The following is a 15,847-nucleotide window of genomic DNA, read 5'->3' on the forward strand; positions in this document are numbered from 1 at the left end:
GAATTATTAAAATGCACATAAAAATTAAAATGGAAAATGAAATTTTATTATCATTGCTGAACTACATTGAATAAAGTCACCGCTATTACAAACAAACATTCATCTATGGAAAGAAAAAGCATGAAAACTCCAACAAGAATAAACAAGTATCATCTGCTAAACTTCCTTATGAAGGAAAAATATCAATTCTTTCTGCAAAAAAATGTCTGTGCTGTGAAGCAGTATCACCTTGACTATCAGTCTGTTGCACCATGTGAAAATAAAGGTGCTGACAGTGGGAAAGCAGTGAGTAAACAGCTCCTCTGCATTTACTTCTTCTGTGGTTTGAAAACGGCGTGAACGTGATCACTCTTCACCACATGCCACGGTTCAAATCCAGCCTCAAGAGCGATGCTCACCGCTTTCTCTGCAAAGCCTGCTTCTTGCTCTTTATTCAGGTCCAGAAAGTACCTGAGATATGCAATGACACACAAATGCAACACATGAGTAAAGATTGCAAATTGTTTTAGAATTTGTGTCAATCAATGAACTCGAATATGCAATATGTGGCAAATAAGAAATATCAAATACACAAAAGTAAATATTCTACACTCTAAGATGCAGTTACATAGCAGACACTATATTCTTGGTGACTGTACTGTCACCATGGTAACAATCCCTGTTACTATAAAAACCCTCACTTGGCCAGCTCCACGACAAGCACAGCGTCTGGTGCTGCAATCTGTCTCATCGCTGGGCCCAAATGGTGCATGCAGCTTCACAGCGATGATCAAGAGGAAAACAGAAAAACGGAATTGAAACATGGTCAGCAGTCATACCAGGAGTCTGCGTTTGAAATCTGTTATGTTTTCTGTCACGGTGTTACAAAAAACGTCATGGGACATTATATTTTTTGTAATTTGTAAAAAAAAAAAAAAAAAAAAAAAAGAGTTAACACCTGGCTGAGAAGTAGATGGTGTTGAAAAAGTGTGAGTATTTCTGTTTTTCAGGCAGTTTTTGAAGTGAATCCATGGGCAGGAAGGTCACAGAGATCCGATTTAGATGCATCAGATCTGAAAATGATTAAAGAAAATTCAGTGCTGAAATTATTACATTTCAAACATAGTTATTCTATGTGTCAAACACCTAACCAGGCTTCACAAGGATGGGAAGTGATCTACAGCACCATATGCTGTAAGACTTGTAAGACTTAAAGACCCAGTTCCCATTTACACTTCTGAACCGCTAAACTGCTTTTGTCATCGAGCGAGTTTCATGTTCTAACCTGCGCTGTACTGCCAACCATCTAAAGCCACGTGCGTACTGCTATTAATAGGTAGCTGTTAATTTACCATTAATGGTGGCAGGTTTTTGGTCAGTCTTTGTGGATGGCTCTTCTGCCTCTGACTGAGAAGTAGTGGGGCAGCCCCGTCTACTGGACAAGGACTGGAACAATGCCTGCACATTTGCAAAGGAGATATCCTGGGCTGTCTGTTGGATGTGAAGAAGACATCAATATGTTCATCAGTTTAAGCACAACTTACCACAGCTGAACAATGATGATGTAAACGCACAAGAACCACAATTACTGCTTTAAATTTTACCTTGATGTGTTGCCCGTTCTGCGTCTTCAGCAGGCTCTTGTCATCGGTTTCAATGCCGAAGGAGAGGTAAGGACTGGATACTATGTCTCCCCAGTAGCCCCTCACTGCCACTTTGTCCCCCTTCTGTCAACACACACACACACACACACACCTTCATGATATGACCGTATTGCGCTGTTTAGCATATCAGACACATACAGACACTTACCAGACTGAACACTCTTGAAGAGAGCAAACTTGGATTAGTTATTTGGTAGACACCTTCCCTCATTTCAAACGCCAAGCCCTGTTCCCTCCATCGGACATATTGTTGTTTGTTAATGACACCACACTGCAGAGGGAGAATCAGTATCTAGTATCAGTATAATCCAACATTTAAGACATTTAAAGCTTTCAAATACTAATTTCTTGGTCCAAATTCAACATATTTGGGCAGCAAATTGAATCCACAATCAAAGGAAAAGTACACAACATGTTCAAATACCCCTTTCTCATGCAACTTCATAGTCAGGTCCCAGTCGAAGCAGCCCCTCTTGGAGTCGTAGCGTGTCCCAAGGTGCTGCCGGACTCGATAATCCCAGGCTTTGGACATTAAGATAGGAGCAGAACACGCAGGTGAAGATGATGACGACTGAGGTTGGATCCACAACTTGAATATCCTGGCCAGCTCGTCTCGCTCCTTGAACTGTAGAAACATTTAAAGAGAAAGAAATTAGTTGACTTTAACTGAATTTGTGGTGTATTTAGGCAGCAGAACTCTGTAATCTCACAAAAACACAGAGGTATCATCTTTTTAAGCAGATTTTTAGTACCTTGAGAAGAGTTGTATTCAGACAGGGGTGTGTGACTGTGTCCAGTGTGTCAGTAATAGACAGTGAGAGCTGCGATGCCACACGTCTCAGCATCTCCTCTGTCTGACTGCGGATCTCACTGTTCCCAAACACCTCCAGGAAAACCTCTGTCTTCTCTGAGAATAAAAAACATGCCAATACATCTAGTTTTATTCATACTTTAACTAATAATTTATCAATTTAACAAGATCCCACCCACCATTAAGTCCCATGCTTTCCTGGGGCATCAGTGCCAGGTAGAGGAGCAGCAGCTGTCTTGCCACCACCTCCATGCTGTTTTCAATCACCCACACCTACAGCGTAGCAGAGAGAAGATGTTTGCGGCACATGTTAGAGTATAGCAATCTGCTCTCAGGGGGTCACAGCACAGTTTAAGATACAGAAGCTCACATGAAGGCTGTCTTTTTCCCGTAAACCAGCAACGGTCTTCAGAATATGTCGTGGATCTCCACTGCCAACCAGTAAAACATTGACCTCCGACTCATGTCTCTCAGGACCTGGAGACAGAAACAGAAACAGAAAGTACAGTTTCTGCAACCATACTTCTAACGCTGGGTATCACACTTTTTTTGTACCAACTAATATGTGTCTGTAGCAAAAGGTATCAAAAGTTGGCATCAAATTCCTGGTCAGATTCATAGTCTTGTTTAATTATTCTTCATATTCAGGTTATGATATATATTATACAGATATTTATATGATATAAAAACCATTTAGACTGTATTATAACAGCAAAGAGAGTTTGACTTCTCTGGTTAAATGAAAAACAGCAGTTTGTAGAGAAACATGTTCATTGTTCTTAGGGTAAGGTATTAAAAATGTATTGGTTTGATATTGGTACAGAAACTCAACTAAGTTATGGCCTTCAGGGGCGTTCACTTTTTTTTTTTTACATGAGAGGGTTTATTCTGATCTTTGTGAGTTAAGTTTATGACATTGTGCTGCCACACTTTTATGGTGATAGCAAGAATAGCATGCATGCTGGTATCTTTATTAAAGTGAATTAGTGATGAATCACCCTTTTGCATGAATCATACATCAATAATAGCCTAATTTTAAGCATGATCCATGGTGATGAAGATACAGAAAAATAGAAATGCATGGCAAAAATAGCTTGTTGTCAATAGTTTAGAGACCCCACAAAATTTCACAATTCATGTTTTCAGGGGAGCTCATGTCTTATTAAGAGGAGCCAAGCTCCTCCTGGCTCCCCTGTAGTTCACACCCTGATTGTATCTGCCCTAATATCGAATATGTGATTCCCAGGCCTACATATGTCAAAAATTAAATTACAAAATAATGCTTCATAGAAAATGTCAATAGGATTTTTTTAGGGACTGTCAGTGTCATTGATTTAAGTGGAGGGTCATAGCTGAGTAGGTAGGCTTTAGTTTAGTTAAACAAATATCCAGTGAAGGTTGTGGCCACTGTCTTTTCTAATTTAGTAGTTAATTGTTTTAATTCAGATTGTTTCAGTGCTCATGAATGATTTGTTGGGTTTTGAGTAAATTGCCAAATTCAATACAGCTCATGTTGTTTTCTGCTTCCGTTGTAATAGATAATCTACCAGTATAACATAAAATCAGTAGCAATACCTTACTATAAAATACTAAGCAATCAGTAAAACTCTTGCATTCAAAATTGCACTTATCATATGTAAAAGTGCAATACAAAAGTATTATCAACAAAATGTACCATAGGTATTGAAAGTAAAAGTACTCATTACACAAAACTGTGAGTTGCTACTGGTGTTAAATTTGCATTATATCATAGGATCATTAATATCGATATATTAACATGTAATATGATACTTAAATGTAGTTGGGGTGAAGCTAATTCTAACTCCTTCCTATAGCCTACTGTTAGGTAACGTTAGTTTAATATAATAATACATCATATTTTATAAATTGCTCATATATTTTGTATGTAAAACTTGAAATGAAAAGTAACTGCTGTCAAATAAATGTAGTGGAGTAAAAATTTCCCCAATAAAGTAAACACATAAAGAAACATATAATGGAAATATTTAAAACTGCTTTGAAATACAGTATTTACTTGAGAATATATGCTTGGTGACTTTATTTCACTACTGTATGACTTTATGACTACTGCATAAACCCCGAACTGCTCTGGTGCACGTGTGCGTGCTGTATCCTCGTGCGCAGAGGCTCTCACCTGTGCTCAGCAGGTCACGCGCAGGACTGAAGCCCCAGAAGGCGATGCAGCCCGCGCCCTCAGATGCCCGACCACCACTCATCCTGTAATGTGAGCAAAAAGAAAGGCGTACATCTTGGTGAACACGGTTAACATGAAGACTCAGGTAACAGGTGTAATGTTATGTCAGTAAAAAGTAAAGTTTAGCTTAGTGGCGCAGTCGTTGACCGTTAAAGTGAAAAGAACGGATGTTAGCTTATCAATGTAACTTAGCAGTCATTTCTGGCCACAAATGTCTCCTCTAACCACACTATGCTGATAAAATCTGCTATAAGTTGCGCCCGGTGTAAACAAGGTAAAAAATGATGGGAAAACTCACCGTACAGTTTGTGGTAAGCAGCTAACTAGTCGTCTGAACAGAAAGTTTGGGTTTTGTTGCTAGGCAACAGTTTCTACATGGGGAGGACAGACGCCATCTGCAGGGCTTGATAAGTACTGTCAAGGGATTGGTTAATAGAAGTAGACGGACACACCGTGTAACCAATCAGAGAGCTAGAATAAGACGCACAGTAAGTGAGGCAGTGAGGTTGGTTCATCATGCTGTGATGTTATGAAGTTAATAAACCGCCCAGCTTGAGTACAAATAAGCTGTATAACAGCAGTTTATTACAAGTAAGAGACAGACATCAAATATATACAATGGAGAAACTGACATTCCCTCAGAGTATACCAAGATCAATTTACCAATAAATGCTCAAGGTGGATTGACTCTTTCAGACCCCAAAGACAAGACTTTACATGAGACACTTGTATAGTCTATAACTTCAGTATTACCATTCCAGTTGTTTTTGTGTTGTACATAGTTATGTTTGGTACCTGCAATTGATGCCTGCTACTGCAACGTTTGGATTTCGACCAACTGCAGGTCTTCCTTTGTCTGAGGGAGACCTGTAGTTGGTCAAAATGTTGAAAATAAAGAAAGGAGAGCTCTGATGCAGTGTATGGATATCTAGTTTAATTATTTTTTTGTATCCAGCACCCCAATGAGGTTTTGTGGATGTGCACGAAACTACTTTGTTTCATTGAAAAAGAAAGGAAAAATGTTAAGAAGGGAGAACAAGTGTGTATTTCCAAAAGCTGTATGAAAGCAAGCACACCTGTTGAAAATACCAAAAGAAAAACATGTCCCGTTCATATGGTGCCCCCTCCCTTATTTGGCACCCTAGGCGACCGCCTATATGACCTCTGCCGAGGGCGTCCCCCAGTGACAGTGCTAGTTTCAAATCACAGTAGAGGATTCATTTGAACTTAACTGTAAGCAACGCTAGCCAAGCGTTAAAAGTGCACTCAAGCACTCAAGCAGATAGACTGATGGCAGTTTAGTGTGTATTATGTAAATTAAGATGTTAGCGGTTAGCTTAAGCCACATTATCACTGTTGTAGCTGCAGCCAAACAATAATAATGAAGATCTACTTTATGAAACATCTCCTGAAACATAAGAGGAACCCTCCAGTCGGCCATGACAGTAGTGAAGGACTCACCACAAGAATCTACTGTCCCTCTGTGTAATCATCAGGGACCTGTAAAGCAGATGCAGAGTTTTACTACCACTGATAAAGCTGGATTTGACAGTACTCCTCTCTCTTTAATCATTATCAATAATATTCTTCATTTATCTAATAGTATTCTAGAGTTGAACTCCTACAACTTTTTCACAGTTAGAGCATAAACTAATACTAACTAAATTAAACCCTTTGAATTTAATTCAAGGTGAGAGTGAGAGAAGCTTTGATCTGAAACTGTCCATTGTGGGTTTATTAGCTTTTGAAAAGATCCAGAGCATTACAACAAACATTTTTAGGACTCTGGTGCACCACAGCAATACAAAATAAGCAAAAAGGCCCATTGTACAAAACATGAGATGTAGAAGCTCTACCATGTCTAAAACTTTTCAGAGGAACACAGAGTTATCTTGAAATCCTTCCTCAATGCATCCAAATTTTGCTAGGCCCATGCATGAGCAAACACAACGGATGCACATTTACATTTTGGTAATTTTCATGTACACAAGTACACAGTTATATTGGTTTACAGATGTAACAGGTTTATAGGGGAAGCGGAGGTTTTAATAACAACCAAATATCAAACATATCAGTACATCACACCCGCAGATATACAAACATGTTAAAGTATCTCAAAAGAAACAAAATGTATGAAAAACAGAACATGCAAATTGAAAATACATTAGGATTAACACCGAGGAAACATATAAACAGCATGTTTTCTGAACTGAGACAGGTGTGACTCTAGCGAGGTTTTGCTTTGACTGCCGCATCAACTTCTTCTTCCGGCAGGAGAGTGTGCCACTGGGCTACTGGACGTCTAGGATTGGCCAGCATGTCCGACCAATGGCGCAGGCCAACACCTGTAGCTCCATAACCCATGAAGGTCTTTCCAATGGGGTCGTTGCTCCCGAGTTTATCATAGTCAAACACTGTAATGACGACCTGCACTTTCTGAAACAAAAAAAACAGATGGGTTATCAATCTCTCCCAACGTCAACACTATTAGTGTCTTTTAGGCCTCAAATTGATTACTTTTGTGATGACGCTGCTTACTTGTATCTGCTCAAAGGGGACATCAAAGCTAAAACTTTCATTAAAGTAGGGATTGAGCGTGTTTTTCTTGACTGTTGTCTTCTTCTTCTTAATGCGTTTTCCATTTTGCTGCAGAACAATCTTCACATATGGATCTTATGGAAGAAGAAAAGAGGATGATATAGTTGTTGTGTAATGTGGGGCTATTCCACTTCCTCATGAAACTGAAATTTGTGGAAGTGGCACATTTAGAAAAGGAACTAAGCACACATTTGACAGAATACAAACAAATGGAAAGATTACCTGATAAGCCACCAACATCCATTTTCTTCAGATTCTTTGCCTCCATGATGTTCACTGTAAGTTTCCCAGCAGTGGGTACATACCGTAAAGAAATGCAAATATCGCCCAGTTTTTCTTGCTGAAAGGAAAATATGTAAAAAATCATAATGCATTACCATCATGACTTGTTAGATTTTTACAAAACTGCTGGTTATCATGATTTCTTAGTTTTCCTGGAAGCAATAACATACAGTATATTATTTAGAAAAGTGCTTATAAATATTTTGAAATATTATATATTACTATGGTTAAATGAAAACATGATCTATCATACCTCTTCCTTCTCACCACTCTCCAAATCCCTCCACTGCTGCATTGGCTGTCCCAAATCAACACTGTTCATGGGAATCTTTATCTCGCCAATCATATCATGCTTGGAGAAACGATCAAAGTCAAAAACTTGCAGCACCAAAGTCTTTCCACCCAACTCTGCATACGGGATCTAGAAAGAGGAAGTTATCGCAAAGTGAAAAAAAGTGGAAACTTGCAGTTTTAAGATAATTGATGCTCAACTTTGCCATGTGCAATAAGTGGAGGTAGACAGCATTTACAAATCCAGACAGTAACAAAACACATAGAGTGACATGAAACAATTAAAAACACAATTATTTTTCGGGGAGGGATACCTTGACAGACGCCATTCAAGGAATGAAAGACTAAAGACGAGGGGAAGTAGAGACAAAGGCCAAACGTCTGCCCCATGAACTCAGAGGGATAAAAAGTGATACCTCATCAACAACCTGGAACACCAACATTAGCTGTGACGGAGACATAAAAGACAAGAGAAAGAACAAACAAACAAAAACACAGACAACATCAAGTCGACAAAGGCACACCGTCAGCCACGTGGTACCTTGAAAATGAAAGTCTCGTTGAAAACGGGGCACAAATTCTTGCGTTGAACCTTGGTTTCGTACTTCTTCTTTTTGTCTGGCAACAAAAAGACTTTGACATAGGGGTCTGAGGTGCCCCCCATGTCCATAGCAGCGAGATCCTGAGCCTGAAGGATACCCACTATGAGCTTCAGACAAAAGAGAACAAGTATCAGAATGAGTGGTCATGAAAATGATGTATTTTTTTCTGATAGTAATTTGTTGAGCACCAATACTGTAATATTTAATATAAATGCCTTTTATGAGACTGATAATGTTTTTTTTTTCTTCACACAGGACCCACCTGGCAATCTGTGAAGTTGTAGTCCAAGGAGAACTCCAGCTTACCCAACTTTTCCTGTTCTTTCTCCTCTTCCTCCCCTTCCTTCTTCACTTCCCCCTCCTATGAGATACATCAGTGCAATGGATATTCATCCTGAAGGTCTAGAACAGGTAAGATTGTATCACCATTATCATATCATATCACATCATATCGTACCTTCTCTCCAGCCTGTCCTTCACCTTCCTTTGCCTTTCTGCGGCGGCCTGTCTTCCCCTCCCTCACTTTCTTTGGCTTTTTCTTTTTTCCAAAGCATTTTTTGAAAACACAGAAGATGAAGCATGCCACCAAAACCAGGACCACCACAACAATGGCTGCTACTGCCCACATGGGAACTGGAAAATCAAAAAAGAAAAATTTGCACATCAGTATTCACTGTATGTAGGCTGTGAGTATGATTATTATGGCATAGAGGAATAGATGTCTGGTCCTCTGATGTCCTTTACATTCATAATAACAACATGACCCCCAAACAACAACAAAAACCCCAACAAAACAACCAAAAAAAGAAACCTGATCTTGAAGCAGACATATTAACTTTTAAACGCTACCTTCTCTATCAAAGGCTTTGTGAAAGCACGTTGCTCTGACACATCAGTATGTTCACGAAGATTTAAATCTTTCACATCTTGAGATTACAGCAAAGAGAAATCCACTTTGATAAGTCAGTTTACTACTATAATCTAAAGCAGTTCAGTGGCCATCTGTTAGCATTGACAATTTTTTCCAAAGCTTAAAAACAGAACCAAGACTTAATCCATGATATTATTGAAATAAAAATATCTCCTAGCAACAACTGTGGACTGTAAGGTTCATTTGAGCATTTCCACGTTACCCTTAAATTCTGTTTTTAAGCACTTGTTTATCAAGGGACGGTTTGCTGAGCATGTGTGTTGTCGGCAACACCCTTCTCCACAATCAGATAATAACACACTCCCGGCTGGGAGTGGCACTGTACAGTTAATTATTAGGAGCCTTACTTGAGGCGCCTCAGCAGTACTTATTAAAAAAAGGGTAAACAATTCTCATGCGCATTAGCCACATGAATTTTCCTAGACACAACACTTAGAAATTGCTGGTATAATGACACAGAAAACAAGCTCATAGTCATATAAAAGCACCATTCTTTATAGTGATAATGTCAAAAACACAGTCAGTGGTTTAGTGTTGGAACTTTCTCTTCATATCTACAGTATCTTGAACTTTTAGTAAAGCTAGGCTAAACTGGTCAATACAAATATGTAATAATATATATATATATATATATATATATATATATATATATATATATATATATATATATATAATAATGTAAATTCTGTACACAGGTGGATTTCCCCTCTCAAATTATTACAGTGCACAATTTATTTCTATGAGTAAATTAAGTCATGAATTTCCCCTGATGTGTTCTTGTCAATCCTACGAGAGGCTTACTTGGCAGATGACTGAGTTCATTCATGAACTTGTCTTTCATGTGGTTGTAGTCATGGCCGGGCTGATGTTCTGTATGGGAGTGCTCGTGGTGTTCTGTATGAGAGTGCTCGTGATGAACTGGCTCTGTTGCTTCCTCTGGTTCCGGTTCAGACGGCTCCGCAGCCCTCCGGGCCCGGACCCCAGCACTGACCAACCTCATGTCAGCTGTCAGAAGAAAAAAAAAAGGCAGAATCAGCGCAGTTATTCACGTTGTGCTGGTTTGTTATGTTGTGTCTGTCACGTTGGCCTCTACAGTGAGAGATGACACAACTTCATATGTACGCTGTGTAATCCCTGTGTCCATGCGTCGCAGTACAGTGCAAAAGCATCTCTAAGCCAGAAGCTCAACATGGCTGACCCTAATCCCTCTGTTACTCTCATTCTCTCTGTCATCTCCCCCGCCCCATAACCCACCCTTTCACTTTGTCCCATCCCCATTTTTCTCTCCGCTTTTACTCGTCACTGTCTCTACACGTAACTGGATTAAACTCCAGCTCTACAATATTAATCCCAAACCCCAGAGCCTCAAAGCTCATATAAACAGGGGTTGGTCTCCTCCCTCAGTTTTCCTCACCCTTGGCCCTCTGATATCTCTATATTTCAAAGCCCAGAGGAATATGGCCAACATAGAAGTGGTCTAGTATACTGTGGTTTTCTTTAGTATTTATCCCCACGCTATTTAAAATTAACAAAAAAGGAACATTCAAATTTTAAGAATATAATTTACCAGCCTTGGAACCAGACGAATATGCTGAGCTCATGTTTGCGAATTAGTCTGGTGATGCCAGGCTTATAATTTACATAAAGAAACTCTATATTTTTGTTAGAGACACACACAAATATTTCTCAAAGAATTTAAAATTAGTTAGTGATCATATTTTTCTAGTTGCAGCTGCTTTAAATGTAGGAAGATGCTGAATGAAATTACAACTTTGTTGTTATCAGTTGACTATTGACATAATACTTTTTTTTAGCTTTTTATTTGGTCTAAATGGTTTTCTTCAAATGTATAGGGAACTGTGCAAACACATCACATCACTAGTGCCAGTCGAGAAGTTAAGTCCTTTGAGTAGTTATTAAAAACCTATTCTGATTTTGTTTGAACATTTTATAGAAATTGAATTCAGAAAATCTAGCCTTTTTCACTGGTTATAACATTTTTTGCAGTGCAGTACTCTTTCACTTGATCACAACAGAAATGTCTGAAAGCTTATGTAATATTCATCTTACCTGTTGATACGTTCCTCAAATTTCCTCTCTGCTGACAGACTTTTTGGAGCAACTTTTAGTTCAAAGTGTATTTCCTGCTGCTTCCCCTTTGGCCTGTTGAAGCCCTCACACACCCATTGTTCCTTCAGTATGGCGCTGACTCTGACTGGCAGGGTCTCTGCAACCCTTTCCATCACAGCTACAGTGCAGGCAAATCACTAGAGCAGTGTTGTGATTTAATCCCCCTTACCCCTCCTCCTGATATCAGAATGCTGCAACACATCTGTGGCTTTATGTCTGATTGAAAATGCATAGAGAGCAACAGTCTCCTTTTCTTATATTTCTACTTGTCTGTTAACAATTTCACACATGTTGAACAATTTATGGCTTTTCCTTGGCTGGAAGGAAAAGTGTTCATTAGTTTCATGAGACATGGCAGTGGTGGGTTGTGTTTATCCATTAGATTGAAGAGACTAGTGCATCCGGCCCTTCGCTAATCCCCTCAGCATAGCTGCCCTCGCAGTCAATCGTCAATCTAACACCAACTTTCACTGAAAGTGGATATTCCATCCCTTGGCTTACGATTTTACTGTACAAAACACATAGCCATATTTATAGCACAGTGAGCAGTAATCCTCAGGCATGGTGCCACGTGTTTGCACTGCTACATCTGGAAATCTCAGTGGCTCCAATCCAACATGCGACAGCCTCCTCTAATAGTTAATACACAAAACTACAGAGGGAAACAAAATGGGGAAAAAACACTAACACAGAGACAAAAATGGAATATTATCAGCTTTACAGAATTTATTGCAACTAATGATTATTGTCATTATTGAATAATCTGCCCATAATCTTGTTTTTCTCGATTAATTGTTTTGTTTAAGAAATGTCAGAAATTGGTGAAAAATTAGTTATAATTTCTGAGGTGACGTCCTCAAATGTTTTATGTCTGACCAAAAGTCCAAAACACAAAAATATCCCATTACCTATCATGTATGACAAAAAAAGCATCAAATCCTTACATTTGAGAAGCTGAAACCAGCATAAAACTATTTTTCGACAAAATATTTGGCTGTTAATTTTCTTTTATCAGTTCTAATAATTGCAGAGCTTTTAAGACTGCTGGTCCCATGACATGTGTAGCTTTTGCAGTCAGCTAGATCAGCCAATTAACTGGTTTCTTTCACATCTTCCAAGTTTAAATATACACAGAAATACTAGAAACCGTTTTAATTATCCCCAAATTATGTTTTGTAAACTCTGTTGCAATTTCAATCAATCATAATCTTTCTTTGCCATTGTGAATGTTTCCAATTATTAGTCCAAAATTTTTTTCCCAACTGTACAATATTTGTATGGTTTATTTAGGGTGTGTTTGCACTGTGTCTCTAGATTGCAACTGAAACATTAACAGACTACAATAGGACATACGTCTGGCTGTGATGCACTCTGTAGACAAACTTCTGTAACTGTTTCTTATCTTTGCTGAAACATATAATTTACTAAGAAGCTGCATGGACACTTTGAAACCGCAGGCTGCCTGGTAAACTAATGTTAAACATTAAGCTCCCACCCAACAGTGAGTAAGCAAAGTCCCACTGTTATCTTTACCGTGTTCTATGGGGGACAGACATAACATCAGGAAAGGGACAGAAAGTGTGTTTAGACTGCATGATAAATCAGATGACTAGCTGTCCCAACAACTGGACGTGGAGTTCAACTGTAAACTGCAGTGGTTACCAGAAAAAATACTAACAAAAACAAGGTGTTAGCATAATTTGACTTTATTCAATGTTTCCATGATATTTAAACTTTTTTAAATCTTTTTTTTGGGCTCAAAATAGTACACATTTTAATAAAGTTTTTGTGATGGTCAAAACCTCTGATACACTGGAATGCATGACACATGATACAACGGAGTCTAAATGAACAAGTGATTCATTTTAACGGAGTAGGAAAATTGTAATTTTTAGCACCATAGTTGTGAGAACACTTTTTTCCAATGTGGTATACAAGAACAAGTGAGGTATTTTCTGTTTGTTTTTTTGTTTTTTTCCTTTTTTGTACTTCTCTTGTGCCATTGGTACAAGAATGAAGTTTGGGGTAATCTGTGAAAATATTGTATAGTTTTCCTGAAGGGAGGGGCTGATGCCCTCTTTGACTCTATGGATCTATTGAAATGTGGAGCTTATTCTATTGAAATGTGGAGCTTATTCACTGTACTGCTGTAACGTTTACAGAGTGTGTTTATCAAAGAGGTATTCTCCCATTGGACCCTGGGTCTCTGACGCAGTGATGCGGGTCAGACTGCCGACGTAATCGCCCAGCTTCTTGATGGTGTCGTGGCTGTCGATGAGGAAGTTCTGCTCGAGGAAGTCACACAGCTACAAAAGAAATAAGACAGAAATATGCTATAAAAAGGTGGTCAAATAACTGATAAATTAGGACACAGTTGATATTATTAGGCTAATCATCCTTCATATCTATCATAGACAGTCATGTTTGCTCAATACATCTTGAACTCACGCAAAAAAGTATTTTTAATGTGCAACCAGTGTAGCTGTTTGTTCATATCATCTCACAGTTAAACGACAGCCTTAAAACAATAGCATTTATATCTATCTAACGGTGTCAGACTTACATGAGGGTCAGAGTGGCTGCCAGCTCTGCGGTGCACATCAAGGATACATGTGTTTAAGGACTTCTGGTAGTCCAGGGAAAACGACATTGCATCCAGTCCACCTCTCCAATCCTCTCTACTTGGTTTCTAGAACAGAAAGTTGAACCTCGGATCAACAAAAAAATCTTTCAATTACAACAAAAATGGCTTGAAAATACTGCCCTAAACTGTACATTGTGCACTTACAGCAATAGTCTGAAGCAAAATTCGGCCTCCTCTCATGTTCTGATATTCCAGCAGCTTCTCAGTCTGCTCTCTCTCCTTCACTGAACGCTCCAGGAAAAAACTGGAGAATTTTGGCAAGGCAACATTATCCCTGTCAAAATACATCCCCTAAAAGAGATGAGAGAACCACAGTATTTAGAGATTACAGTGCAGACAAGTAAGTAAGGAAAATAATCAATACAAAAACAGAACTTAAATACATTTCCTAATAAGCACTGTTTGTCAAATACAGCAACTACATTGCTGTGGATTAGGGCTGAAACTAACCATTATATTCGTTATTGATTAATCTGTCAATTATTTTTCACACTTGATCATGTCAGAAAATGGTGAAAAATGTCAATATCACTATTTCCCAAAGCCTAAGATGACATCCTCAAATGTCTTCTTTTGTTCCAACCAACAGTCCACAACTTAAAGATATTCAGTTTACCATCACAGAGGACTAAAGAAACATTCACTTTTAAGAAGCTGGAACCAGATAATTTGGACAAATTTTGTTGTTACAGAACGACTCAAAACGATCAACTAATTATCAAAATACGTGGAGATTAATTTAATAGTTGGCTAACTAATTGATTAATCGTTGCAGCTCTACTCTGGATTAATGTAGTTGTTACATAATTCTTACCAGAGCAAGGTAGGTGTAGGATGCATTGAGCTTCAGGTTGATGAGCTTGTTGATGTCTCCTTCGCACTCCGAATGGAGGTTTTGTTTTACCACAGACTGCATTTCTGAAAGACAGAAAAAAAACCCACTGCAATTAATGCGACTTGTATAAACCAAATCCAGTTCTGACCTTGGTGGTGATGAAGCCAACATTTAACCTCAGATAGTTTTATGTGTCTCCCGATTTTGTTCACTCGCCCTTTGGAGTAAGTTGATACAAGTTCTGCGCTTCTTTGCCGGACAGCTATTAAGTAACAGATATTTAACAGCTTTAGTTAAACATCAGCCAGACTGTCGTCATGTGTCGTGAAGTGTGTTGGGGTTCAAGTGGGATGTAACCTCTGAGGTCAGGTGTTCAAAAAGCTAGGTCACGCTCACGTTAGCATATTTTGTTAGCTGTTAAGTTGAACTGAAGTTCGGTTAACACTCGTTACATAGAATTAGTTCAAGAAAGCATCAGCTCCACCTCAAAAGCCCTGACTTTATCTTTTGTTGAAAACACAAACAAAAGGCTACTGACGCCATCTTAACAAGTGAACGCTGACAGCTAACGTTAGCCGAAGTTGTATACTGACTGACTGGTTAGCTTACGTTTCAAAGTTAGCATCAACGAGTTAACCCATGAGACAGATATGTTAGTTGAGCCTGACTGTGGCTAAAATTTGGTCTTTTGTCACTCACTTGGCCTGTGATAGTAACGCTTCTCCACTTCACCCGTGCTACTATGGCTGGCTGGTTGATTGTATCTTCATGTTTACGCTTGACGCAAGATTTTCTTTTTTTCCAAGGATGGCGAAGTCATGACCCGCCCTACTCTGCCTCTGATTGGCTTACCCTGACCAATCTA

General features: G+C 38.8%; 3 protein-coding genes and 1 long non-coding RNA gene across 7 annotated transcripts; 1 reads left to right on the plus strand and 3 right to left on the minus strand.

Annotated features, from left to right (window-relative positions):
* Nucleotides 1-24: 24 nt before the first annotated feature.
* Nucleotides 25-4,767, minus strand: LOC137171793 (dynein axonemal assembly factor 3-like). Its single transcript, XM_067575921.1, has 11 exons — nucleotides 4,610-4,767; nucleotides 2,825-2,931; nucleotides 2,634-2,727; nucleotides 2,396-2,550; nucleotides 2,068-2,268; nucleotides 1,792-1,914; nucleotides 1,584-1,706; nucleotides 1,332-1,470; nucleotides 938-1,052; nucleotides 681-755; nucleotides 25-450 (listed from the first exon to the last, which is right to left on the minus strand). The coding sequence occupies exons 1-11, from the start codon at nucleotides 4,689-4,691 to the stop codon at nucleotides 309-311; spliced, it is 1,356 nt and encodes a 451-aa protein (XP_067432022.1). The 5' UTR covers nucleotides 4,692-4,767; the 3' UTR covers nucleotides 25-308.
* LOC137171802 (uncharacterized) lies at nucleotides 4,665-9,101 on the plus strand. The gene is made up of 3 exons (XR_010924818.1): nucleotides 4,665-4,754; nucleotides 8,698-8,853; nucleotides 8,994-9,101. It is a non-coding gene; the product is annotated as an uncharacterized lncRNA (long non-coding RNA).
* On the minus strand, nucleotides 4,983-13,317 carry LOC137171795 (synaptotagmin-1-like). 2 transcript variants are annotated; one of them, XM_067575924.1, is made up of 9 exons: nucleotides 11,444-13,317; nucleotides 10,175-10,378; nucleotides 8,900-9,075; nucleotides 8,705-8,803; nucleotides 8,382-8,549; nucleotides 7,803-7,970; nucleotides 7,490-7,607; nucleotides 7,208-7,341; nucleotides 4,983-7,105 (listed from the first exon to the last, which is right to left on the minus strand). In XM_067575924.1, the coding sequence occupies exons 2-9, from the start codon at nucleotides 10,371-10,373 to the stop codon at nucleotides 6,896-6,898; spliced, it is 1,272 nt and encodes a 423-aa protein (XP_067432025.1). In that variant the 5' UTR covers nucleotides 10,374-10,378; nucleotides 11,444-13,317; the 3' UTR covers nucleotides 4,983-6,895. The 2 variants fall into 2 exon arrangements, with proteins under 2 accessions (XP_067432025.1, XP_067432026.1); XM_067575925.1 differs by having other exon boundaries at nucleotides 10,175-13,317.
* Nucleotides 13,318-13,461: 144 nt separating this feature from the next.
* On the minus strand, nucleotides 13,462-15,813 carry LOC137171799 (ferritin, lower subunit-like). Of its 3 annotated transcripts, none has more exons than XM_067575929.1 (5): nucleotides 15,682-15,813; nucleotides 14,962-15,065; nucleotides 14,292-14,438; nucleotides 14,067-14,192; nucleotides 13,462-13,809 (listed from the first exon to the last, which is right to left on the minus strand). In XM_067575929.1, exons 2-5 carry the CDS (start codon nucleotides 15,061-15,063, stop codon nucleotides 13,660-13,662), a joined length of 525 nt encoding a protein of 174 aa, XP_067432030.1. In that variant the 5' UTR covers nucleotides 15,064-15,065; nucleotides 15,682-15,813; the 3' UTR covers nucleotides 13,462-13,659. The 3 variants fall into 3 exon arrangements, with proteins under 3 accessions (XP_067432030.1, XP_067432029.1, XP_067432031.1); XM_067575928.1 differs by lacking the exon at nucleotides 15,682-15,813 and adding an exon at nucleotides 15,592-15,622; XM_067575930.1 differs by lacking the exon at nucleotides 15,682-15,813 and adding an exon at nucleotides 15,159-15,296.
* Nucleotides 15,814-15,847: the final 34 nt, after the last annotated feature.

The sequence above is a fragment of the Thunnus thynnus genome, chromosome 20, assembly GCF_963924715.1.
Source record: "Thunnus thynnus chromosome 20, fThuThy2.1, whole genome shotgun sequence".
Lineage (NCBI taxonomy): Eukaryota > Metazoa > Chordata > Actinopteri > Scombriformes > Scombridae > Thunnus > Thunnus thynnus.